This window comes from Mustela lutreola, chromosome 4, assembly GCF_030435805.1.
Source record: "Mustela lutreola isolate mMusLut2 chromosome 4, mMusLut2.pri, whole genome shotgun sequence".
Classification (NCBI taxonomy): Eukaryota; Metazoa; Chordata; class Mammalia; order Carnivora; family Mustelidae; genus Mustela; species Mustela lutreola.
Window position 1 is genome coordinate 57,871,502 of NC_081293.1, and position 25,471 is coordinate 57,896,972.

Sequence of the window (25,471 nt, forward strand, 5' to 3'; positions counted from 1 at the left end):
GAGCCCTGCTTGGGCTCCCTGCTCAGTGGGGAGTCTGCTTCTCCCTCTCCTTCTGCCCCTTTCCTCCTAGTCATGCTCTCTCTGTCTCTCAAATAAATATAATCTTTAAAAAAATGCTTAGAACATTTATATTAGCCTACAATTGGGTAAAATCATCTAACACTAAGCCTATTTTATAACCAAGTGTTGAATATCACACCTAATTTATTGAATACTGTACTGAAAGTGAAAAAATAAAATGGTTGTATAAGCACAAGGATTTTAAGTGTATTATTTGTTTACCCTCATGATTGCATGGCTGACTGGGAGCTGTGGCTTACTGTCTCTGCTCAACATCACAAGATTATCATACTGCATATTGCTAGCCCAGGAGAAGAGCAAAATTTAAAACTTGAAGTATGATTTCTCCTGGTACAGATCTCTTTTGCACCGCTGTAAAACCAAAAAATCATGTCAAACATTGTAAATTAGGGACCAGCTATCATTGAACAGGGCTTTGTTTTTTAAAAATCCTTTCTGCCAGTCTCTGCCTTTTGATTATGGAATTTAATTCATTTACATTTCAAGCTGTTTGCTTGTTTTTGTGTTTGTTTTTAAAGATTTTCTTAATTTGAGGGGTGCCTGGGTGGCTCAGTAGGTTAAAGCCTCTGCCTTCGGCTCAGGTCATGTCTCAGGGTCCTGGGATCAAGCCCTACATTGGGCTCCCTGCTAAGCACCTCTCTGCCTACTTGTGATCTTTGTCTGTCAAATAAATAAAATATATTTTTTAAAATTTTATTTATTTGAGAGAGAGCAAGAGAGAGATCTATTATTTCCTTAGTTCTTGCCCTGAGGGTTACAGTTAACACCTTAAATTTACAACAGTCTAGTTTGAATTAATATCAACTTTAGTAGTGTACAGAAACTGTTCCTAGAACAGCTCTGTTCCTTTCTCTTTGTTATTGTCACACTTTACAGCTTTATACATTGTGTGCCCGTTAATGTAGATTTGTAATTATTTTATACATTTGAGTTTTGAACCTTATATAGGAAAAAAGTTATAAATCAAAAATACTGTAATTTTAACTTGTATATTTACCTGTGTAGCTACCTTTAGCAGAGTTCTTTATTTCTTTGTATGACTTTAAGTTACTGTGTAGCATCCTTTCCTTTCAGCTGATGGACTTGAGCATTTCTTGTAAGGAAGGTCTAGTAGCGACAAACTCAGTTTGTTTTTTTGTTTGTTTTTTTAATATGAGAGTTCCTGGATATAAAATTCTTGATTGGAAGTTTTCTCTTTCAGCCCTTTAAATATGTCATCCCCACTGCCTTTTGGCATGCATCGTTTCTAATTAGAAATCAGCTCTTGGGGTACCTGGGTGGCTCAGTGGGTTAAAGCCTCTGCCTTCGGCTCAGGTCATGATCTCAGGGTCCTGGGTTCGAGCCCCGCATCGGGCTCTCTGTTCAGCAGGGAGCCTGCTTCTTCCTCTCTCTCTGCCTGCCTCTCTGACTACTTGTGATCTCTCTGTCTCTGTCAAGTAAATAAATAAAATCTTTAAAAAAAAAAAAAGAAATCAGCTCTTAGTCTCATTGAAGAGCCCTACTGTGTAGTGAGTTGCTTCTCTTTGCCTGCTTTCAGTACTTGTCATAATTAACTTTCAACTCTTAGATTTAAATGTGTCTTAATGTGGATGTAAAGTTTGTCATAGTTGGAGTTTGTTGAGCTGCTTGGGTGTTAGACTTGTGTCTTTTATCAGAATTAGGAAGTTTTCAACCATTTCTTCAAAGATTCTTTCTGTCTCTTTTTTTCCCTCTCTTTGTGGCCCTTTGCTGCTTGTATAATGGTACACTTGGTGGTATCTCACAGGTATCATAGACTTTCTTCATATTTCTTCATTCCTTTTTCTTGCTGCTGTTCTACAAAGTAGATAATCTCAACTGACATATTTTCAAGTTTGTGGATTCTTTTTTCTGCCTGCTCAAATCTCTTAAACCCCTCCAGTGAATTGTTTCAGTTATTGTACTTTTCAGCTCCAGAATTTTTGCTTGCTTCTTTTCCATAATTTCTATCTCTTTATTATAGTCTCTATTTGATAAGACAGTACTGTTCTGTTCTCTTCCTCCACCCCCTGCCCCCGTGGTCTCCTTTAGCTATTTGAGTATATTTAAAAGAGTTGATTTAGGGGCACCTGGGTGGCTCAGTCAGTTAAGTGTCTGCCTTCCGCTCAGGTCATGATCTCAGGGTCCTGGGATCAAGCCCACCATCAGGACTCCCTGATCAGTGGGAGCCTGCTTTTCCTCTCTCTGTGGTTCCCCCTGCTTATGCTCTCTCCTTCTCTCTCAAATAAATAAAATCTTTTTTTAAAAAATGAAACAGTTTATTTAAAATCTTCATCTAGTAAATTCAATGTCTCAACATTTATGGGATTTCTTTTTTTCCTATGAATGGGCCGTGTATCTTTTTTTTTCATGCCTCATAAGTTTTGTTGAATTTGGGGCATATTTTTATTGTTGTTTGACAATTTTTTGGTTTTTTCCCCCCACCAAAACAATTATAGCCTCCAGGTTTCTTTTATTTCTTTTGTCTTTTACTTCTGACCCTTGATTTTTTTTTTTTTAAGATTTTATTTATTTATTTGACAGAGATCACAAGCAGGTAGAGAGAGGGGGAAGCAGACTTCCCGACAAGCAGAGAGCCCGATGTGGGGCTTGATCCCAGGACCCCAAGATTATGACCCAAGCCGAAGGCAGAGGCTTTAACTCACTGAGACACTCAGGCGCCCCTGACCCTTGACTTTTTATTCACATTTTTAAGAATGTGACACTGAAAAGCTACTTAGATGTGCATATATATTTTTTTCTTTTTTCCCCAAGTAGGCTCAGTGCCCAGCATGGAACCCCTCAATGCCCAGCATGGAACCCAACACCATGTTTGAACTCAAAACCCTGAGATCAAGAGTCACAGATGTTTAATTAACTGAGCCACCCAGTGCCTGTGGGCATACACATTATCATTTAAAGTCCCCATTCATAGAGTGATTAGATATGGGCATTTGAAGAGGGAACCCTCAAATGTCAACATACATAATTTTTCACTCTTTGTGTTTTTTACTCTTTGACTAGACTTTTTTTTACCAGTGTTCTGGTAGTGTTCTGAACACTGGAAAGGGAGGCTAGGATTCTCATTGTTAACTATACATACCTTCATTTGATCATCTTGTTTTTTGTGTGTGTATTTTACATTTTAATCTTTTAAATTACGTTTTTATTTTTTATTTTTTATTTTTTTAAGATTTTATTAATTTATTTGACAGGCAGAGATTACAAGTAGGCTGAGAGGCAGGCAAGAGAGAGAAGGCTGAGCAGAGAGCCTGATGCAGGGCTAAATCCTGATCAGGACCTGAGCTGAAGGCAGAGGCTTTAAAAACCACTGAGCCACCCAGGCGCCCCTAAATTACATTTTTAATTGAAGAATAGTTGACTTTAGTTTCAGGTATATAACATAGTGATTTAGCATGTATGTACAGTATGGAGTGCTCATTGTGGTAAGTGTAGTTATCATCTGTCACTATACAAAATTATTTTAAACATTATTGACTATGTTCTGTGTGCTGCAGTTTATATCCCTGTGACTTATTTTATAACTAGAGGTTTGTACCTCTTTATCCCCTTGAACCCTTTGATCCCTTTGTTTTAAAGGTATCACTTGTTTGAGAATCCAGAGCCACTTTGGCTCATCCTTTCCAGAAAAGCAAGTACCACTTGTACGAGTTTTCAGCCTACCTGAGTACCTCTGACTTTCAGAGTCTTGTGTTTTACCAGCTGAGCTAGCTTAGCTACTTGACTTTAAAGTTATTTCTTTGGTACTTCCAGTTCTTCAGCGTGAAGTACAAATTAGCTTCTCATTGGCTTTTCTCTTAGCAATCTACTGTTTAAGTTTCTTCTGCTTTACTGAATCAGGTACCAGCCATCTGTCTTACTTTTCATATTTTAAAATATTAACATCTCTTTAATGATATTAAAACCATCCCTATTCTTTTTTGCTTATGGGTGTATATCATTTTTATTCCTTTATTCTCATTTACAGGGATTTCAGGAGGAAGAGAGATTAACTAACACATTATTCAATCTGCCCTATTTAAAAAAAGGACTTTCTAAACTTAAACACAGTTATAGGACATCACAGAGGAAAAAGATTTGATCACTGGGGAAAAATGTGACAGTTATGCATAACAAAATCAAGATTATTAAAAGCATATAGCAGTCTGGAATATATTTAACAAATATGACATAGGGTAATATTAACTCCTGGTATATGAAGAATTCAAATATAAATATATATAAGAAAATACTAGCGACAGCAGCTCTTTCTGCCCACGGATCCGTGCTGTAATAAAATCGTCTTTTTTGCACCAAAGAAAGATAACACTGGCTCCTGAAAGGTAAATGGGCCAAGAATACAAAGAGGCATTTCACAATTACACACAAATCCCTCATTTTCAGTATCACTAGTAGACAAAAGTATATACTAAAACAAGTTTTTTTCTTTTTTTCTTTTTGGGGGGTGTTTGGGAAGGGACAGAGTGAGAGAAAGAATCTTCAGCAGTCTTCCCATCCAGCGTGGAGCCTGATGGAGGGGGGACTCACTATCAGAACCCTAAGATCTTGATCTGAACTGAAATCAGGAGTTGGATGCTTAAGTGACTGAGACACCCAGGCGCCCCAAGTTTTCATTTTTTTAACTCAAGTAGAAATGCGTGTTTGTTTGTATACAGATGAAAATGTGGAAAGATAGACATTTTCCTAGATTACAAATGTCAGAGTAAATTGGAATAGGTGTGAACAAAAAGTTTTGAGGCATGCTTAACTGTCATTTTACTTCTAAAATCTTCTTACAAAGCAGAATTTTTTTTTTTAAGATTTTATTTATTTATTTGACAGACAGAGATCACAAGTAGTCAGAGGGGCAGGCAGAGAAAGAGGAGGAAGCAGGCTCCTCGCGGAGCAGAGAGCCCGATGCGGGGCTCGATCCCAGGACCCTGGGATTATGACCTGAGCCGAAGGCAGAGGCTTTAACCCACTGAGCCACCCAGGCTCCCCCAAAGCAGAATTTTTCTTAAGCAAATATTCCAAACTGTGGACAAAGGGGGCGCCTGGGTGGCTTAGTCGGTTAAGCATCTGACTCTTGGTTATGGCTCAGGTCATGATCTCAGGGTTGTGAGCTCCATGCTTCGCACTGAGTCCACTTGAGATTCTCTGCCTCTTCCTCTGCCCCTCCCCCCCACTCTGCTCACACATGCCACCCCCTTGTGCACAGTCGCTCTCTCTAAAATAATAAAGTCTTAAAAATGTGTGTGTGTGTGTGTGTGTGTGTGTGTGCAGAAACGATACCATCTTATTTTGAATATTATGGGATAACTAACATTTATTATGCCTTTACCATGTGCTGCAGGAACTGAGTTGAAAGTATTTTGCATGCATTAATACCATTTCATCCTCACAACAACCTTATAAATATAAATACTGTTTTTTATCTGAGGCTAGATAACGAATGAGCTAAGTCGAGCTCCAAATCTCATAAAAAATGTTTTTCTCTTAACTGTCATGCTCACTGAATAAAGATTGGGGTAAATAATGATTCATTGATTTAAAAATCCAAATATCCAACTACAGTAAAATAGCTAATTTAGCAGACCTTGGTACTTTTGTAAGAGCAATATGCAGTCATTAAAAAATAATGTTCTAAAAAATAAATCATGTACTATGCGGGCTGCTGGGTGACTCAGTTGGGTGTTCAGCTCTTGATCTCACTTAGGTCATGAGTTCAAGCCCCACTCTGGGCTCCATGGCTGTGGCGCCTACTTTAAAAAATAATAAAATAAAAGTACAAAAGTAAAAATCATGTTCTAGAAGAATATTTAATGATACAAGAAAATACTTGTGATTAGACAAAGGAGAAAATTTCACTATATTTTTAATCTAGTTTTTAAACTTACAGTGAATGGAAATACATAATATTGTTTAAATTCTTGTTTCTAAGTGATTACAATTTCTTATGCTTTTTGTTTTCCAAATTTTAAAAGTGTGTAATTTAAATCAGATTAAATGTTCTAGTAGTCATTTCATTTATTAATTTAATGCTTAATGATGTGGAAATGCTTGTATTTCTGGGGAAAAGGCCACTTGTGAAGTTATACATGTAGTCTGGTTTTAGCTAGATCTTTATTTTGTGGAAATATATTGGGTTGGGGGGCACGTAGATGGCTCAGATGGTTAAGTGTCTGCCTTTGGCTCAGGTCACCATCTCAAGGTCCTGAGATCAAGCCTCAGGTTGGGCTCCTTGCTTAGCAGGGAATCTGCTTCTCCCTCTGCATCTGCTGCTCCCCTTGCTCCTGCTCTCTCTCTCTCTCTCTCTCTCTCTCCCTCCCTCTCAAGTGAATAAATAAAATATTTTTTAAAAAGGAAATATATTGGATGGAAATGTGCAGAAATGCTAATCGTGATACTATCCCATGGAGATGTGATTGAAAATGAGCTTTTCCCTTGTTATTATTCAGTACTTATTCCTATATCTTCAAATTTTTCTATTATAAATATATGTTTTTGTCATCAGAAGAATTTAGTATTTTAAAACTTGGAGAAAACACATCTTTCCCCTTTTTTTTCTGTTATCTTTAGACATTTGAAGACAGTGATTTGTTCCACTTGATTGGTGTTATCTGTGGATTAGCAATTTATAATTTTACTATTGTGGACCTCCATTTTCCTTTGGCTTTGTATAAGAAACTGCTAAAAAAGAAGCCATCCTTGGATGATTTGAAGGAACTAGTACCTGATGTTGGAAGGTTAGTTACAAAATGTGACAAGGGTTTTAATAGGGAACGGGAAATGTACAGAAAGCTTTCCTTTTAGGAATAATTGTATTTTGTTCTTGTTCAATTTCTAAAACAAACAAAAGCCCTTCTGATATTGGAGAACTCTTTGTGTTACCCAGATCCAAAATTTTCTACTGAAAGACTTGTATGTATAAAACCATTTGCTAAATTTTTAGTCATTGAACAGTGTTTTGCAAATATCAGATAATAAACTTAGGAAGGTAATGTTTGCTGAGAGTAGTTAAATGATTTATTTGGACTTTTGATTATCTTCATTCCTAGCTGGAATATGTAAATAAAAATATTTATTGCATAAAATGGAAAAAAATTGTATATAAGTAAGAACAAATGTTGAAAATGGGTGGATAAATGGCCTTTGTATTCAGAAGAAGAGATAAAGACCTTAGAGTGATTTTTTTTTTTTTTCTTTCGGAATTGTTCATTAGGTAGCCATTGTATATCTACCATCTGAATAAATATAAAAGTACAGATTAATAAAAGGATTTTATCAAGAATGAATGAGAAATATGTATTTATTCATAACCAAAGTAGTCAAAATACCCAATAATGTTTCACGTCAAAGAAACACGTGTATTATTTTGCAGAAGCATGCAGCAGTTACTGGATTACCCAGAAGATGATGTTGAGGAAACATTTTGTCTTAATTTTACGGTAAGATGGAAAGACAGAATAGCCTGATTATTCATCATCCCTTTTATTTAACAGCTGTGCCTTACAGGTTTTGGGTTGTCTTTTCTTTCTTTCTTTTTTTTTTTTTTCTTTGATGGGTGGAATTCTTAACGCATTTTAGCTAACATTTATTGAGCATTAACTATATGCTAGTCACAGTATGTACATTATTTCATTTAATCCTCATAACAGTCCTATGAGATTAGTAGTATTATCCTTATTTTACAGATGAAGAAAACTGAAAACAATCATTACATGTCAGAAATAATATTTATACCCAAGCCTGTGACTTCAGAGCCTAGTGCTCTATCATTACACTAAAGATCCTTTACAAATAAAAGAGGACCTCTTTATTCAAGTCATTTTTGAGTCTACAATTATAAGAGTGTTTAGAGAAGCAAAGGTTATTATATATAGAATATTCAGTAATAAACTTACCACTTAAAAGATGAATTCCTGCTCAGACATCCCTTTCTGCTTCACACTAGTATTTGTCCTTGACCATTTGTCTTACTTTTGAAATGACATACCACAGTAAAAATGCAAATATGTTGGAATGTTATTTGAAAAATGAAATTGCAAATCAAAGATATAGAATTTTGTTAATTCAGTGAAAGGGATGGTGAATAACTTACCCATCCAAATGCAAAGCCATTGACAAACAAGGATCTGGCAGATGTAGACAGTTGACAAAGAAGAAAAAATAAGCAAGGATTATGAGAAGGGACTTCAGAATGAAATGATCTGAATATTAAAATTAAACTCTTGGGAAAATGGTAAAACCTTTGGTTTTCTTTCTTTTTCTTTTCATTTTAAAAGCTTAGTATATTTGTTTTCTCCCCCAAATAGTCGTCTTTATGATATTGAGGTTCAGTCTGCCAGATACTGGATTCTGCTATCACACAATTTTACCAAAAATAATATGTGCCCCCTCAAAAAGTTTACCCATTTTTTCATCATTTTAAGAACTGACACATAGTACGGTTGGAAGAAAATTTGGTAAATTTAAGATGAAATAGGTGAATTTATTTTAAGAGTTTTTTTTCCCCAAGGATAAAGGTCCTCTTTGGACTTTTTCTGTTTACTATGAAATTTTTAGTTCCCCATTTCAACTGAATGGTTGGTTTTCCATTAGTTTACTTCTTCAACTCAGTTTCACTTATAGCAGTATCAATTACCTTTAAACCTTTTTTGATTATCTCAGTGGACTGATAGATTGGGTTCCAAACAATATAATTTATAATTTATCAGTCACCACGTTTGTGAATGGTTAATATATTCAAGAACTATGGTAATTTAAACATTTCTTCTCACTGCCATTTCTTCCCCAGAAATTTTTAGTGGCTCTTCATTGCTTGTATAGTAATAGCTCTGTAATGGGCTTCAAAAAAATTTGTAAATACGACTTTCTTTCTAACCTATGTTGTCCCTCTGTTCATGCTGAGTTTTTTCACATGACACATATTCTCTCACATCCCTTATCCTCCTATTTTTTAGGGCCATACATTTTCAGAACTTGATATTTACTTGTATCTTATCCAGTTTCTGTGCTCAGTCAGAAATCCTTTCCCCTCTCAATCTCTTGAGAGCTGACTCATCTTTCTAGGTTCTTTTCAGATGACATTTCCTCCTTGAGGTCTTTCATACTTCCTCCACCTAGAAGTGAGTGTGCTTTCTTCTGTGGTCTGATAGCGATTTGTTCATGTCTCTATTATGGCATTTATTTTATTATACAAAGTTGTTTACATAACACATTTCTACTCTTTAACTGGATAATATACTCCACAGCAGGGATTTGTTCATCTCTTTATCATCCCACTACCACCACAGTGTTTTCTAGATAGCAGGTACTTAAAAAAAAAATGTTCTAATAGAAGAGGGCAATATTTCAAAAAGAGGGACTAGAAAGAAAAAATGCAAAGGTGGGAATGGTAATATTAAAAGGAAAATTAGCAGACTAGTAAGGGAAATAAAAAGTTTCAAAATAATTGACTTTCTTTATAAATCCAATTAATAGCATACTAGAAAAATCACCTGTGATGAAGAATGCAAACAAGGTAGATATTAGGAATACATACATAGTAGTGGTTGTCATGTGAGAAGAATGCAAAGCTGGTCTGGGCTACATACATTTTGACACTTATATTCTGTCATGTGTACAAAGAAAACATCCTTTCTAATAATACAGTGATTGTTCTAAAAAAAGTTTTGCATATAATAAATACTCAGTTTTCTGTTGTTAACTTACCAAACACTTGGTAATTTGTAATTAATTAGTCACAGTAGGATTTCACACTACTACAGAGGATGAAAATTTCTAGTTACGACTTCATGCAGAATTCACAAATAAGCTTATGGTAGCAGCAGAATTTTACCTGAGCTTTATTCTTATATTTAATGAGAGAAAGGTAGAATATAATAATAGGTTATTAAAATCTAATAAGTTTTGAGTCTGACATTGACTTTTTTTAAAAATTTAAATTAATAGATCACAGTTGAAAACTTTGGTGCAACAGAAGTGAAAGAGCTGGTTCTAAATGGTGCAGACACAGCTGTTAACAAACAAAATCGGTAAGTGACTTATAGCAGCATCAGTGCTAGTAATAAGATTCCATAGGCATTTTTCTTCTGTATATAGAAACATGTCACAACCTTAAGTTTTTACTCAGATAAAACTTACTTTTTGAATGGTTAGTAAGGAAGTAATTGCCTTTTGCTTCTGAAATCCCTTTAAGACATTACTGAAGTTTGGGATAAAAAGATCATAAACAAGCAAAACAAAGAGAAGGGAGAGGGGACAACCACAAACTCATTTTTGAAATCTAGAAAACAGGGTAACTAACTTCAGCCAACCAGAGAAAGCTGCAACATAAGATGTACTGGGAGGAGCCAAGAAGACAGCCAGTTTATGTTGCCAAAGTCTTGGGCATTGAGAATAAAAGATGTTAGAAGGTATATGGAGTTTAGGGGAATGCTGGAGACAGAAAGATTGCTGTTGTAAAAAACAAAAAACAAAAATACAGTAGCCTGGCAACTTCACCTTTCCAGTCTGGGCAGATGGTTGACAATTTATCTTCTGGGGAGATTGAATTAAAGGGACTTTGGATATGCTGGTGGGTGGGCGGGGAGATGACTTTGGATTTGCGTACAGTTAGGCACAGGGTGGTTAAAAGACAGAACTGAAAACAAGTAGATTGATTTACACTCCCCCCTTGGCACTGTATATTGGAGGATTTTTTAAATAAACTGCCTCACTTTTAAATATGAATGAATAGCCAAAGATTGATAGCCCTTTAAGGAAAAACCAAAACAGTTGAGAAGAATGCCAAGGAAAGAGAAACAATGCAGGATGAAGAACAAAACTTCAAAAGAAACTGAAATCAGTATTCTTATCTATATGGATTAAAAATTATTCACCTTTAAGTATCAAAAATTCAATTAAAAATTGGAAAAAAGATCACTGAAAGAAATTTGTTGAAGAAATGGTATCAAAAAACTTGCAGAATCGAATGACATACCTTAAAAGACATGCCTTTAAAATTGAAAGCATCAAGGGGTGCCTGGGTAGCTCAGTGGGTTAATAAGTCTCTGCCTTCGGCTCAGGTCATGATTTCAGGATCCTGGGATTGAGCCCTGCATCGGGCTCTCTGCTTGGCAGGGAGTTTGCTTCCCCCACCCACCCACCCCCGCCAGCCTGTCTGCTTGCTTGTGATTCTTTTCTCTGTGTCAAATAAATAAAATCTTTTTTTTTTTTAAAGATTTTATTTATTTATTTGACAGAGAGAGATCACGAGTAGGCAGAGAGGCAGGCAGAGAGAGAGAGGAGGAAGTAGGCTCCCTGCTGAGCAGAGAGCCTGATGTGGGACTCGATCCCAGGACCCTGAGATCATGACCTGAGCTGAAGGCAGCAGCTTAACCCCCTGAGCCACCCAGGTGCCCCCATATAAATAAAATCTTAAAAAAAAATTGAAAGCATCAAAAGAGTTGGGGGGGAGACATACCAAGGCAAAATAGAATTTCAAAATCCCCAGGGGGAAAAAGGATCCTAAAATCTACCAGGAAAAAAAAAAAAGTATGCCATATACAAAGAATTAAGAATCAGAATAACAGGGGCACCTGGGTGGATCAGTGGGCTAAAGCCTCTGCCTTCAGCTCGGGTCATGATCTCAAGGTCCTGGGATTGAGCCCCGCATCGGGCTCTCTGCTCAGCAGGGAGCCTGCTTCCCCCCCCCTCTCTCTCTCTGCCTGCCTCTCCTCCTACTTGTGATCTCTGTCAAATAAATAAATAAAATCTTTAAAAAAAAAAAAAGAATCAGAATAACATCAAATGTCTAAAGAATGACACTGAAGCTAGGAGATCAAAATTCTGGGAAAAAATTACTTTTTAACTTCGAATTCTGTATCTGTTAAGTATGTCAGTGTATATTAAAACATCTTCCTGCATCCAGAGTCTCAGATACCTACTTCCAGTGCAGTTTTCACAAGAAGTTACAGGAGAATGTTCTACCAAACAAGGAATTAAACCAAGAAAGAGAAAGACAAATGATCAATCCCCCATACACACATAGGATCCAATATAGAAGAGAGGCAAAGAGGATTCCTTCTGCAGGAACAGCAATGTGTAGGTTTAGGAAGAGCAACCAAAGTTGGTGAAATCAAGAGGATGGAAGGCTCCAGAAGAAAAATAAAACTGATGCTTCCTTATGTGATGCTTCCTAGAGTTAAATGAGTCTAAGGGAGGTTAACATTTCTGTTGAAGTTAGAGATGAAGTAGCAAATTAGGGAAGCAGAAGTTCTTTTTAAGAAAAGGCAGGTAACCCTGCCTTTACTCTAGCTTAATTCTGAACAATATTTATAATCATAAAAATGTTAACTTTAGTGAATAATGAACCAAAATTGTTATAATGGGAGCTTTGGGGGAAACAAAGTGAGAATGGGCCAAGTAAATGTAAATCTTCACCTTCCAACAGTAGATAATCAGTTCATTAGGTTATATTTTAAATTGAAAATTAAGGAATAACAATAAAATTAGGTTGTTGAAGTTTGAAGGTAAATATCAGAAGGGATAGCAAAAAGTTAAGAACTTGCCTTCGAGTATCTGAAATTTCTAAATGTGCAGGACAAAATTGGTTCATTCTCTACTGTGTTACAATTCCTTAGAGCTAGCTTATTGGCTGTGCAAGGGACTTGATCCAAAGGGTGATAATCCTGGTTCTGCTACTTCGAAGCTGTCTTAACTATAGGAATGTCTCCATGCCTCAGTCTCCTTTTCTGTAGAATGTGATGTTAAACTGTACCTATTTCATGAGGCTATTTTGAGGATTAAATGAGGCAGTAATTCTAAGATGTTTAGAGTAGTGCCTAGCACATGTACGTGCTCAGTAAATGTTGGCTGTTAGGAGTATTACTATTTGAAATTTTAAACTGTGCATATGTCTTACTTTGATTAAAAATAAAGCTGTTTTTAAAATAATGTGAAAATTTTAGGTTTTTCTAACCTTTCTTTTTAAAAAATGGTTTTGAAAAACTTTGTGATTTAGATAGATTTATTCCTGATTTTAAAGATCTTGTTCAGTTTTTTAAATCTAGTTTAGAAACAATTTAAAGAATTTTATCTTTGTATTACCATTCCTACTTAGATAATAAAAGTGTTGAAGATAAAAATGTTAGCACATAAAATAATTTAGCCTTTTGTGTTTAAGGCCCTTAACTGGTACAGATAAATTTCACTTTCCAATTAGATGAATTATAAAATTATGCATTACAAAATTATCTGCTGCTTTTCATCAGAGCCAGATAACATATGCTATTGATTTTTCCTTAGGCCTGCCCAATTTTATATTACAGTGGCCTCCTTTAACTTTTTTTCCTCTTTTTAAATTCACTTTGGCGCACCTGGGTGTCTCAGTTGGTTAAGCAACTGCCTTCAGCTCAGGTCATGATTCTGGAATCCTGGGATCGAGTCCTGCATTCCCGCCAAGCAGGGAATCTGCTTTCTCCCTTTAACCCTCCCCTTCTCATGCTCTCTCTCTCTCAAATAAGTAAAAATAAATAAATAAATAAATAAATTCACTTTGGAACTATTTTATAATAATTTTATAACTTGCTAAGATAACTGAATTTGCCATTTGTAGAATTATCCTTTTTAATTTGGAAGACAGGAGTAAAAAATACTGAAATCATCTGGTACCCCTTCTCATTATTTGTTTGATTAGATAGTTGCTTAAATATTTGTGGCTAACAGAACAAATTGAATAAACTGCAGTGCTAATTATTAGGTAAAGAGGACTTTTTTTTTAATAGTTTCCTTGCAGGAAAAAGCATCAGAAGTGTTTATGTGTGTATGGGTACATGTATGTATATGCACATAGTTTTGAAGAGAAAACTGTGCTTGTAATCCTAAAAGAGTGCTTAATAACCCTTTTGGTATTTAGTTTTTAAAATAAATTTTATTGGGACATCTGGCTTGCCTAGTAAGGAGAGCACGTGACTCTTAGTCTCTGGCTCATGAATTTAAGCCCCACATCAGACATAGAGCCTACTTTAAAAAAAAAAAAAAAAAATTTGTTTTCAGATCCTTGAACCTTGAAGAAAAGCAGACTGTTGTTTGCTAATAGTCTGAATCCCAAAGCTCTCATTTTTTTAATCACCTGATACATTTTTTTTTTTTAAGATTTTATTTATTTATTTGTCAGAGAGAGAGTGAGTGAGAGCGAGCACAGGCAGACAGAGTGGAAGGAAGAGTCAGAGGGAGAAGCAGGCTCACTGCGGAGCAAGGAGCCCGATGCGGGACTCGATCCCAGGACGCTGGGATCATGACCTGAGCCTAAGGCAGCTGCTTAACCAACTGAGCCACCCAGGCGTCCCTCACCTGATATTTTTAACAGATGAATCTTTTTAGAGATACATGTGGAGTGGTGGCATATAAATCTCAACAGTTTGTGAGTACTGAAAAATTATTTTGGGGGCGCCTGGGTGGGTCAGTCATTAAGTGACTGCCTTTGGCTCAGGTCATGATCCCAGAGTCCTGGAATCAAGCCCCACATCAGGTTCCTTGCTCAGTGGGAAGCTTGCTTCCCCCTCTCAAACTCCCCTTGCTTGTGTTCCCTCTCTCACTTTGTCTCTTTCTGTCAAATAAATAAATAAATAAAATCTTAAAAATATATATATATTTTGATAGACATTTGTGTCATCATTTTTCCCATTAGGAAATAACATTTTACCTCGGAATAGCCTCATTTACATTAGGCTATGAATGATAGATTAAGTCTACATGCATCCTAGATACTACTGGATTTTTGTATAGAAAGAATAATTAACTCCTCTGCAAAGACTTTGTCCCCTTAGAATCCTAGTCATACTTTTTCAGTTTAAATATAAGTAACAACTGTATAGGAGCACGCAAACTTTTAATGAGACTACGTATCTATTCTCTATAAAAAAAGATTTTTATATTCTTTGCCATGTGTGCCTTTTCATTTCTAGGCAGGAGTTTGTTGATGCTTATGTGGATTACATATTCAATAAATCAGTGGCTTCCTTGTTTGATGCTTTTCATGCGGGCTTTCATAAGGTCTGTGGAGGAAAAGTTCTTCAACTCTTCCAGCCAAATGAACTACAAGCAATGGTTATTGGAAATACAAATTATGATTGGAAGGAACTGGAAAAGGTAGGGGAAAACAAATCAATGAATTGTTTTAACAGAAAAGCAAAAGGAAAATATGATCTATTGGTGGAAAAATCGCCCTCTCATTGTTTTCCATTTTACACTATTACTGTCCTGTTTACAGGAAAACACTGTACCCTTCTTCCTCCACAATTAATGAATTTTACTTGTAATTGAATTAGATAGCATTTTTGTATTTGGGGTAGTGATAGTTTTTGTATGGAAAAATGTCATTTATGACAGAGGTCAGATGGAAGTCCAGCTAAACTGAGTTTTCATTCTGCCCAGTCACAGGAAAACCATTTTGAAAAGCACTCACATTGCTTAAGATCGTTCTTTTTTTCCTGATTATTCTCAATGTTAAATTTTTTAGCAGAGAGTAAATAATATTCATGATCTTCATCACTAGTGTCTTAACCAGTAAAGGGATCTTTAGGAAGAAGATTAGGAATTTTTAAACAATATTTTTTCTTTTCCTTCTTTGTACGAAGAATTCTCAGATACTTCTTCAGATAAACATTGAATAAAAAGTGCTAGGCTAGATCAGCTTTGAGAAAGATGTATGCAATTTGACTTACAAGTTTTTCCATCTTTGTTCTGAACCCCTGAAGCAAATAATACATTATATGTGAATTTTTAAAAATTCAACACACACACAAAAATAATTTTTTTCTTATCTGTAATCTAGAAAACACCTGATACAGTTCTTAAGAGTTTGATATGGGGCACCTGGGTGGCTCAGTCAGTTAGGCTTCCCGCCTTTGGCTCAGGGTCATAATCCTGGGGTCCTGGGATTGATCCCCACATTGGGCTCCCTACTGCTTCTCCCACTCTCTCACCCTGTGCCCCTGCTCCTGTTCTGTCTCTTTCTCTCTCACTCACTCACTCTCTCAAATAATTTTTAAAAAGTTTGATACATAACAACACCTATTAAATTAGCTAACATCACAAAATACAGTAAGTCTAACAAGGATACAGAGCATTGGGAACTTTCATACATTGCTGGTGGGAATACAAATGGTATGGCCACTTTGGAAACAGTTTGGCATTTTTTTATAAAGTTAAATATGCACTTACCACATGAGCTAGCAGTTCTCTAAGGTATTATGTTATGTTCATACAAAATCTATAAACAAGAGGGTACGGAGCATTATTGTTTAATGGGTATTGAGTTTCAGTTTAGCCAGATGAAGAGTTCTGGAGATGGATGGTGGTGATGGTTGCATAACAGCGCGAATGTACTTACTACCACCAAACTGTACACTTAAAAAGGGTTAAGATGGTGAACTTCGTTACAGGTATTTTACCACAATTTTTTTTTTAATTGTGTTTTTAAAAATCTGCAAACATGTCAAAAACTGTAAACAACCTCAGATGTCCTTCAGTGGGTGAATGGATAAACCAGCCTAGGGTATATCCATACAGTAGAATACTAAGCAATAAATAGGGATACATTCCTGATACATGCGACATTTGGATGACTCAGAGTCCTTACGCAGTGTGAAGAAGGATTATATGCTGTATGATTCCATGTACATGACATTTGTGAAGAGACAAAAATATGGTGAAGTGGGCTGGCAGGAATGGGTATGTGACAGGAGAGGGTAGCACTAAAGAGTTCTTTGGGGTGATGAGTGTTCCGTGTCCTGATTGTGGTGATAGGTACACGAGTTACATGTGCTTAAAACTCACAGAACTAGACACACACCAGAAAAGGCCAGTTTTACCCTTTAATAATTCAGGGAATACATTTTTTAAATTCAAAAATAATTAGGACTTCTAGTTAGTTAAACATACTAGAATAAACATGTTTTTTCTCTGCTCCTTTCCAGAATCTCACTAGAATGACAATAAAGGAATAAAAGTAGAAATACACAGAGAAAATATAAAAATACCATTAACAAGAGAAAAAAAAGTTTTTGAAGACAGAAAATGCATGGATAATGAGTTGATGAGTGACTAGAGCAAAGAAAATTGAATTCTAAGCCTCTTGAGGGGCAGGGTTTTTAAGAGGCAACCCATTTCACACCCTAAAATTTCTAAAAGGCTCAGAAATTGGTACATCATGTTATTGTGGTGGCAGGATGAATGGTTAGGCTAAAAGTAGAATTACTTCCGAGCTAATTTAAGGGATTGTTAGACTACTCAGGTTCCCTCTCTTACACAGCAAAAGACAACTGTAGGGAGAGCCACAGAATCTGGGAAACCAGGAAGAACTGAGGAAAGCTGATAGGCAAGCTTAAATCCTCCAGGAAGGAGATTGAAGATTTCTTTTTTTGGTCAAATTGATCTGCTCACGAGAAGAAAGCTGTACTGACCTTAAGGAGACCCTAGTGGAAATGGATTCCACCTCCAGTCACCCTAAAATGAAAAATGATACAGTGGCCTCTCATCACACCTTACCTCCTACACAATTTGTCCTTTTTGCCTCCTCTCCTATTATTCTTTTTCTCACTTCCGCTACTTCAGCCTTAACAGCATCTTTGCTGAGCCAGTCTGGGACCTTTCTATTTCCCTATGCCTGGAACTCTTTTCACCTTGAAAAGTCTGAAAGGGCTCTTGCTTTTTACTTCCTTTTATGTCCTTACACCTTCTCAGAGACCTTTACTGGCTAACATCTAAACTTGAGCGTGTACACACACACACACACACACACACACACACACTCTCTCTCTCTCTCTCTCTCTCTCTCTCTCTCTCTGCTTTCCCTGCTTTATTTTCTCTTAGAATTTGACTTAACATAAATTTTACTCAATTGTCTTCACTGTCTGTTGCTTCTTCCTACCCGCCTCCCCCCCGCCAATGTAAGCATTATGAAGGCAGGATTTTGTCTCTTTCTTCACTGCTATATTCCCAGAGCCTAGAAGAGCACTCAGTAATTACTTAAAACCTCTCTTGAAGATATAATTGATAGAAATTGATAGTTTAGCATACTTTAGTGTACTTAGTATACTTTGGTTTCTTTCATTGTGTATGTGATGCATTATAATTTCAGTGATTATGATTTGTGACTTTTAAATGCTCTTTCTTTCATCAGGACTGTGTACACATTTCCCCAGAACTATTGAGAGGTTTTGAAAAAAAAGAAAAAAAACCTTAGTCATCCTCCTTTCATTCCCCACTAACATGCTCACAGACTATAATACATATTCATTAATTCCTTAATTGATAGAATTTCAGCCATTTTTCTCCAAAACTGTTTACAAATAGCAAGTATTTTGTAGATTTCAAGATATCAGTCATTGAGATAATCATGGCTATAGACAGAGCCCAAAATTTTAAGCAGCCCATTAGCAAATACTTATTGAGCCCCTGTGGATAGCGAGTACTGTGCAGGAGATTAGGGAGACATCAGTAAATAAGACTGAAACATGATCTTTGCCCTATAATAAGGAAGGTAGACATTAAATAATTTAACTCTGATGAATACAAAGAAAGAGTGTTTACTGAATAGTATGTCGAGAGGATCTTAACCTAGGCTACACAAATCTGGGAAAGCATCTCAGTAGATGGTAGTCTCTACAAGGTAAGGAAGGACTTGGTTGACTGCAGTTTACCCAGGGCTCCACATTTTGACTAAAACTTTCTGTGTATCTGTTGAATGAATCAGTGAATGAATTTGGTGACCTTTAGTCTGAGTCTTAAAGTATAAATAGAACTTGGCCTGACGAACAAAGGAAGGAGGAGGATGTGGCTAAGAGGTCTAGGCTGAGAGAACAGTGTGTCTAAAGGCCCTGATGTTGGAGGGTTCTTCTGAGAACTAAAATTTAAGGCCAACTGTACCTAGATTTTAAAGAATACTTTACAGTGTAAGATTTGCTCTCCCTCTCTCCTCTTTCCTCACCTTTTCTTAGTGCTGGCATTTTTTTAAAAGAGAAGTACGCTAGCTCCACTGCTGCAGGTTATCCCAAAATTTAGTGTTTAAAGTAAACAGTGAACATTTATTTTCCCACTTTTCTGCGGGCAAGCATTTCAGGAACAGCTTTAGCTGGGTGTTTTTAGCTTAGGGGTCTCTCATGAGATTGCAGTCAGGATACTGGTTGGTGCTTTAGTCATCTGAAGACTTCATTAAGGATAGATTACCTTCCAAGATGGCTCACTCAAAAGACTGTTGGCTAAAAGCCTAGTGTTTCACCAAGATGACCTCCCTATACAGTTCTTTTGAGTGTCCTCTTGAAATGGCACCTGGTTCTCCCCAGAGTGAATGATCAAAGAGGTTGAAGCCACAGAGTTTGTTATGAGTTAGCCTCAAAAGTCATGTATTTCTCAAACCTGCTCTATCCTGATGATTACAGAGTCAGGCCTATATGCTGTGGGAGGGGCTGCATAAGGAAGGGCATGAGCAATAATAGGAGGCAGAGATCATTAGGGGCCATTGTGGAAATTGACTACCACATAAAACTTGTCAGATTCAAGACAAAACTAGGATCACTTGATATTAATAAAAGATTATGTTGTTTTTAGAATACAGAATACAAAGGGGAGTATTGGGCAGAACATCCAACGATAAAAATTTTTTGGGAAGTATTTCATGAATTACCACTGGAAAAGAAAAAACAATTTCTGTGTAAGTATTTCTAACTAGTCCTGTATGTTTTATGGGAAATGGAATTAACTATTAAACTTATTTTCATAGATTAATTGACCACTTTGTTGGATAAGATGTTATCATTCCAAGGTACTGTTTCTAATTTTCAGTTAGAGTAAATCTTTTATCTGCATTCTTATTTTGAAAGCTGCATTCAGTTTGCCTCAAATAGAATTGGTTCTTTCAAATGAAAACAAACTCTAATATTGACTACAATCAACTAGAGTTGTAGTTTCTTTTAGAATTTCTAAAAAGATTTCTAGAGGATAGCTTTTTCTTTTTTTTTTTTTCTTTTGACTTTTTTTTTCTTTTTCCTTTTCATCAAAACTTGGGGAATTTCTGTGGAAGATAGAACTTTTGTAGGACTTTGTACTCATTTATAACCTAATTAGTGTGTCTTTAATCTGTTAAATGTATATTCTCATTGAAATGACACTCCCTATGTTTGTATTTTGTTACTTTTTTTAATTTAAATTTTGTTAACATAGAGCACAATATTGGTTTCTGGCATAGAATTCAGTGATTTTGTTAGTTAAATACAGCAGCCAGTGCTCGTAAGTGAGGTCCTTCATACCCTTCCCCCATCTAGTGCATCCCTCACCCACCTCCCTTCCACTTTTAGTTTGTTCTCTGTCATTTAAACTCACTGTGGCTTATTTCCCTCTCTCCTTTTTTTTTCTTTTCCCCCTTCCCATATGTCTATCTGTTTTCTTTCTTAAATTCCACGTACGTGTGGGATCATATGGTGTTTGTCTTTCTCTGACTGACTTACTTCGCTTAGCCTCATATACTCCAGCTCCATCCACATTTTTTGCAAATGGCAAGATTTCATTCTTTTTGATGGCTGAATAATATTCCATTGTGTGTGTGTCTGTCTCACATCTTACATATCCATTGATCAGAAAATGCCACTCCCTTTGATATTCCTCCTATTGTCAAGAATATTTTTGTTAATCTTTTTCTGACAGCTGAAATAAGCTTGGCTGAATTTGTATATTTTAAGGATGACAAGTCTTTTTTAAGTGATTTGAGTTTTAGCTGTCCATTATAAATTTGTATTCAGAAATGTTGGAAACTGGGGCACCTGGGTGGCTTAGTCGTTAAGCAGCTACCTTCAGCTCAGGTCCTGATCCCAGGGTTTTGGGATCGAGCCCCCACATTGGGCTGTCTGCTCGGCAGAAAGCCACCTTCTCCCTCTCCCACTCCCCCTGCTTGTGCTCCCTCTCTCGCTGTGTCTTTCTCTGTCAAATAAATAAATAGAATCTTTAAAAAAATGTTAGAAACATTGAAAAAGGAATCATAATCATAACTGCAGTTTGAAAAAACTGCATTTTATATTTGATGTATAGACTAAATGGCTATTCCCAAAAGAATGGCTTTCAAATGTTTTGTCAGGGATAGTCGTCACTTATTCATCAAATATTTATTAAGCATATTTTGTGTGCTAACATTAAGATTATACTTCTAAAGGAAAAATATTGTCTGGATTTATAATTAGTATGTCTCCAAAATCATGCTTCTGCATTAGAGTAAACGTTAATATAAAGGTTTGCCATGGTGACTGTACTAAATAACTTGGTACTCTATGGTTTTTGTTTTTTTGTTTTTAAGATTTTATTTATTTATTTGATAGAGATTACAAGTAGGCCGAGAAGCAGGCAGAGAGAGAGAGGAGGAAGCAGGGTCCCTGCTGAGCAGAGAGCCTGATGCGGGGCTCGATCCCAGAACCCTGGGACCATGACCTGAGCCGAAGGCAGAGGCTTTAACCCACTGAGCCACCCAGGCGCCCCGGTACTCTATGTTTTGATAAAAGTGGTTGGCTGAATGATTTTTTTTCTTGTTAGTATTTTTGACAGGTAGTGATCGCATTCCTATTCTTGGTATGAAGAGTCTAAAACTAGTCATCCAGTCAACAGGAGGTGGTGAGGAATATCTCCCAGTTTCTCATACCTGTTTTAATCTTCTGGATCTTCCAAAGTACAAAGATAAAGAAACTCTACGCTCTAAATTGATTCAAGCAATCGATCATAATGAAGGCTTCAGTTTAATATAACTTTGGAAATATTAACTAATCAGTTTATTGCAAAAGCATTAAACTAATTATTTGTGTTTTTCTTGTGGTGATGAATTCAGCAAGGTGACAGAGGTACTGTTATAATTCTTACTTGCAAAATGTTCAATGCTCTGAGTATTCATGAAAGCCAAAAAATATTAAAGGAAAATGAACAAACTGTGTTAATATTAAGCTTATTGTACAGAACCATGGATTTTTTTTTTGCCATCTTCCAATAAACATACAAGCATTGTGAATACATTGAAGTTTTACTAACATGAATTTTAAGAGTTTGCATATTTCACAAATGATCTGGTGTGTGAGTGCATGGAAATGTTGCTTAATTTTCAATCACTGAGTGAAAAACCTTTATCTTTGGCCTGCAATAGTCATTCGATTATTTTTTCATTTTGTAAATAATGTTAAGTTTTGTAATAAAATAGTTATGTTCTGATACCAGTGCAGTTTCTATGGTTGTAATTCAATTGAGCTAAAAGAATTAACAATTATGATTAAATCTTATTCTGAGAATCTATAAAAGCAAGAAATTAGCATGATGAAACACAGTCTTTGCTTTTTTACGAGAATAAATATCCTTGTGCAAATCTAAATTAGAGATAGGAATTACCTAAATAACTTGTGGTTCTTTCCTTTTGTGAACCTGGAGATGCTATCAGAAAGCTTAATATTCAGTACTGGAAGAACTTTGTCCTACAGCTGCCAGGAATAGAAACTGGCTACTATGAGCACCAACCACTGGCTTATAGCTTCCAAAAACTACTGATGCTGCAGGTTGGTATTTAGTCAGAATTTTCAGTGCTTTAGACTATTTCCTTGAATTTTTAGAAACAAATCTTAACACAGTTTTTATGGTGCTGATGCTTAGTTATCTCCTGTGATTAACTGTAACAGTGAGTTAATGCAACACATGTGACTTTCTGCTATAATGCAAATATTTATTTTTTAAATTTATTTTTTAAAATGCCGTGAAAATTGTTTAAGTAATAAAGATTTATTGGTTTAATATTTACCCTTTCAGTGATTCTCATATAAGATTCAAAATTCCTCAGTGTCTCAGGGAAGGTCTTTGAGATTTTGGATTATTACCTTTGCCATTCAAAACTGTTTTACAGAGGTCTCAAATTTTCTTAGCTATTATAGTTCCCAAATCTGAAACAACTCTGAAAAAATTTTGTCTTAACTCATTTTGCAGCAGAACTTGATTTGAATTGTTGAGGTTTTTATGGTATTAAATGGGACTATTTGTACATTTTACTGTGGCAGTGTTAATAGGTTTACTTTAGTGTGTTTGATCTTAAGTGCTGCCTCAGACCCCTTGGAGTGCTTTAAAAAATCTGTTAACATTCAGAATTCAAAAATGCAAATGAGCCCAAGGGTTTTGGAGAAGGGATTGTGGACCTCTATTTTCCAGTTTAACTTAAAAACTGCCACTGGTAAGCCATCTGTGTCTTTTTATATAGATGGAAGCACTTAAGCAGTATTCTCACATATAGTAATTCAGCTTTCAAAGTAGCACTCTCCCTCTGAAAATTCTTCACTTTGTATTGTTTCCCTGTGCATCCATTTCTTGAGGGTAGTGATTGTTCACATCAAAAACTCATGTGTATGTACCAGATTATTTTTTTTCTTTAGTAACCTTTATGCTATATGTAGCTGATCTGTGAAATATCAGTCACTTTGGATTAATACAGATGGATTTCATTGAACAAACATTTTTTTTTTTAAAGATTTTATTTATTCATTTGAGAAAGAGAGAATGAGAAGAGAGAGCATGAGACGGGGGAGGGCCGAAGCAGACTCCCTGCCAAGCAGGGAGCCTGATGTGGGACTCGATCCAGGGACTCCAGGATCTTGACCTGAGCCGAAGGCAGCTGCTTAACCAACTGAGCCATCCAGGCACCCTGAACAAATATTTTAACAAGGACATGGCACATCTTATCTAGGAGCACAACAGTACAAGGCTTAATTTGGGTGATTCTTATACTCTTCTCCCTCTGTTGCTGCTGACATACAGTAAGTAGCATTCACAGAAAAGAGATTAATAGTAGAAAATTAAAATGCCATTGAAGATTTTTCAAACTGCTGTTTGCTTTTTTTAAAAAATAGCGCCTGGGTGGTTCAGTCGCTGGTTAAGCATCTGACTCTTGATCTCAGCTCAGGTCTTGTTCTCAGGGTCATGAGTTTGAGCTGTGAATTGGGCTGTACACTGATTATGTAGCCTATTTTTTTTTAAAAAGGCAAGAAAAATATCTTGAGCTTTGTATATTAGTGTAGAAAGTAAGCAAATACTGAGTTCACTAAATTATAGACTGTGATTATGGAGTGGACTAAACTTGAAAATATTTGGCTTCTGTACAGATCTAGTAAGAGCAGTTAGCTGTTTGTAGCTCCTGTCTGGTTCAGTAGTGATTTTAATCAATAGCCATTGTTCAAACTGACTGAAATGGTAGAACCAGGACATACATTGCATGCAACAAAACCAGAATGCAGTTTTTTAAAACTAGAGAATTACAGTAAAGAGCCCTAGCCTTTCTTACATTTGGTTTTTACATTTAGTTTTTTGTTTAACAAAAAGTCCTCAAAGTGTAACACGGCAGTCTTCCCCTGAAGGAGCAGCAAAGCATATGGTGAGCTGAGAGCAAGGGCATGTATTCCTGTTAGCCACTTCTTTACTCCCCAGCGTTTTTTGTACTTTGGCCATCCATACTCTTTGTGGTAGTTTCCTTTACCAAGGAATTCTTCCTGGTGTAATAGCTCCCTATTTTCTTTTTCAAGATTTTATTTGACAACACAAGCAGGGTGAGTTGCAGAGAGAGATGGAGAAACCCCACTGAGCAGAGAGCTCGACTTGATCCCAGGACCGTGAGATCATGACCTGAGCCAAAGGCAGTCTCTTTTTTTTTTTTTTTTTTTTTTTGAAATAATAGTTTTATTTTTTTTTTTTTTTTTTTTATAATTTTTTATTTTTTATAAACATATATTTTTTATATACATATATTTTTATCCCCAGGTCTGTGAATCACCAGGTTTACACACTTCACAGCACTCACCAAATCACATACCCTCCCCAATGTCCATAATCCCACCCCCTTCTCCCCAACCCCCTCCCCCCGGCAACCCTCAGTTTGTTTTGTGAGATTAAGAGTCACTTATGGTTTGTCTCCCTCCCAATCCCATCTTGTTTCATTTATTCTTCTACCCACTTAAGCCTCCATGTTGCATCACCACTTCCTCATATCAGGGAGATCATATGATAGTTGTCTTTCTCTGCTTGACTTATTTCGCTAAGCATGATACGCTCTAGTTCCATCCATGTTGTTGCAAATGGCAAGATTTCATTTCTTTTGATGGCTGCATAGTATTCCATTGTGTATATATACCACATCTTCTTGATCCATTCATCTGTTGATGGACATCTAGGTTCTTTCCATAGTTTGGCTATTGTGGACATTGCTGCTATAAACATTCGGGTGCATGTGTCCCTTTGGATCACTACATTTGTATCTTTAGGGTAAATACCCAATAGTGCAATTGCTGGGTCATAGGGCAGTTCTATTTTCAACATTTTGAGGAACCTCCATGCTGTTTTCCAGAGTGGC

General features: G+C 36.2%; 1 protein-coding gene across 4 annotated transcripts in view; it reads left to right on the forward strand.

Annotated features, from left to right (window-relative positions):
* HERC4 (HECT and RLD domain containing E3 ubiquitin protein ligase 4) overlaps positions 1-22,307 on the forward strand; it is a 121,510-nt gene extending 99,203 nt beyond the window's left edge. For all 4 annotated transcript variants that reach the window (XM_059170114.1, XM_059170115.1, XM_059170116.1 and 1 more), the window contains 6 exons: positions 6,658-6,824; positions 7,460-7,526; positions 10,033-10,115; positions 15,030-15,213; positions 19,675-19,777; positions 21,643-22,307. In XM_059170114.1, the coding sequence (XP_059026097.1) occupies positions 6,658-6,824; positions 7,460-7,526; positions 10,033-10,115; positions 15,030-15,213; positions 19,675-19,777; positions 21,643-21,851 (813 nt within the window). In that variant the 3' untranslated portion in view covers positions 21,852-22,307. The remainder of the gene's footprint in view (positions 1-6,657; positions 6,825-7,459; positions 7,527-10,032; positions 10,116-15,029; positions 15,214-19,674; positions 19,778-21,642) is intronic.
* Positions 22,308-25,471: the final 3,164 nt, after the last annotated feature.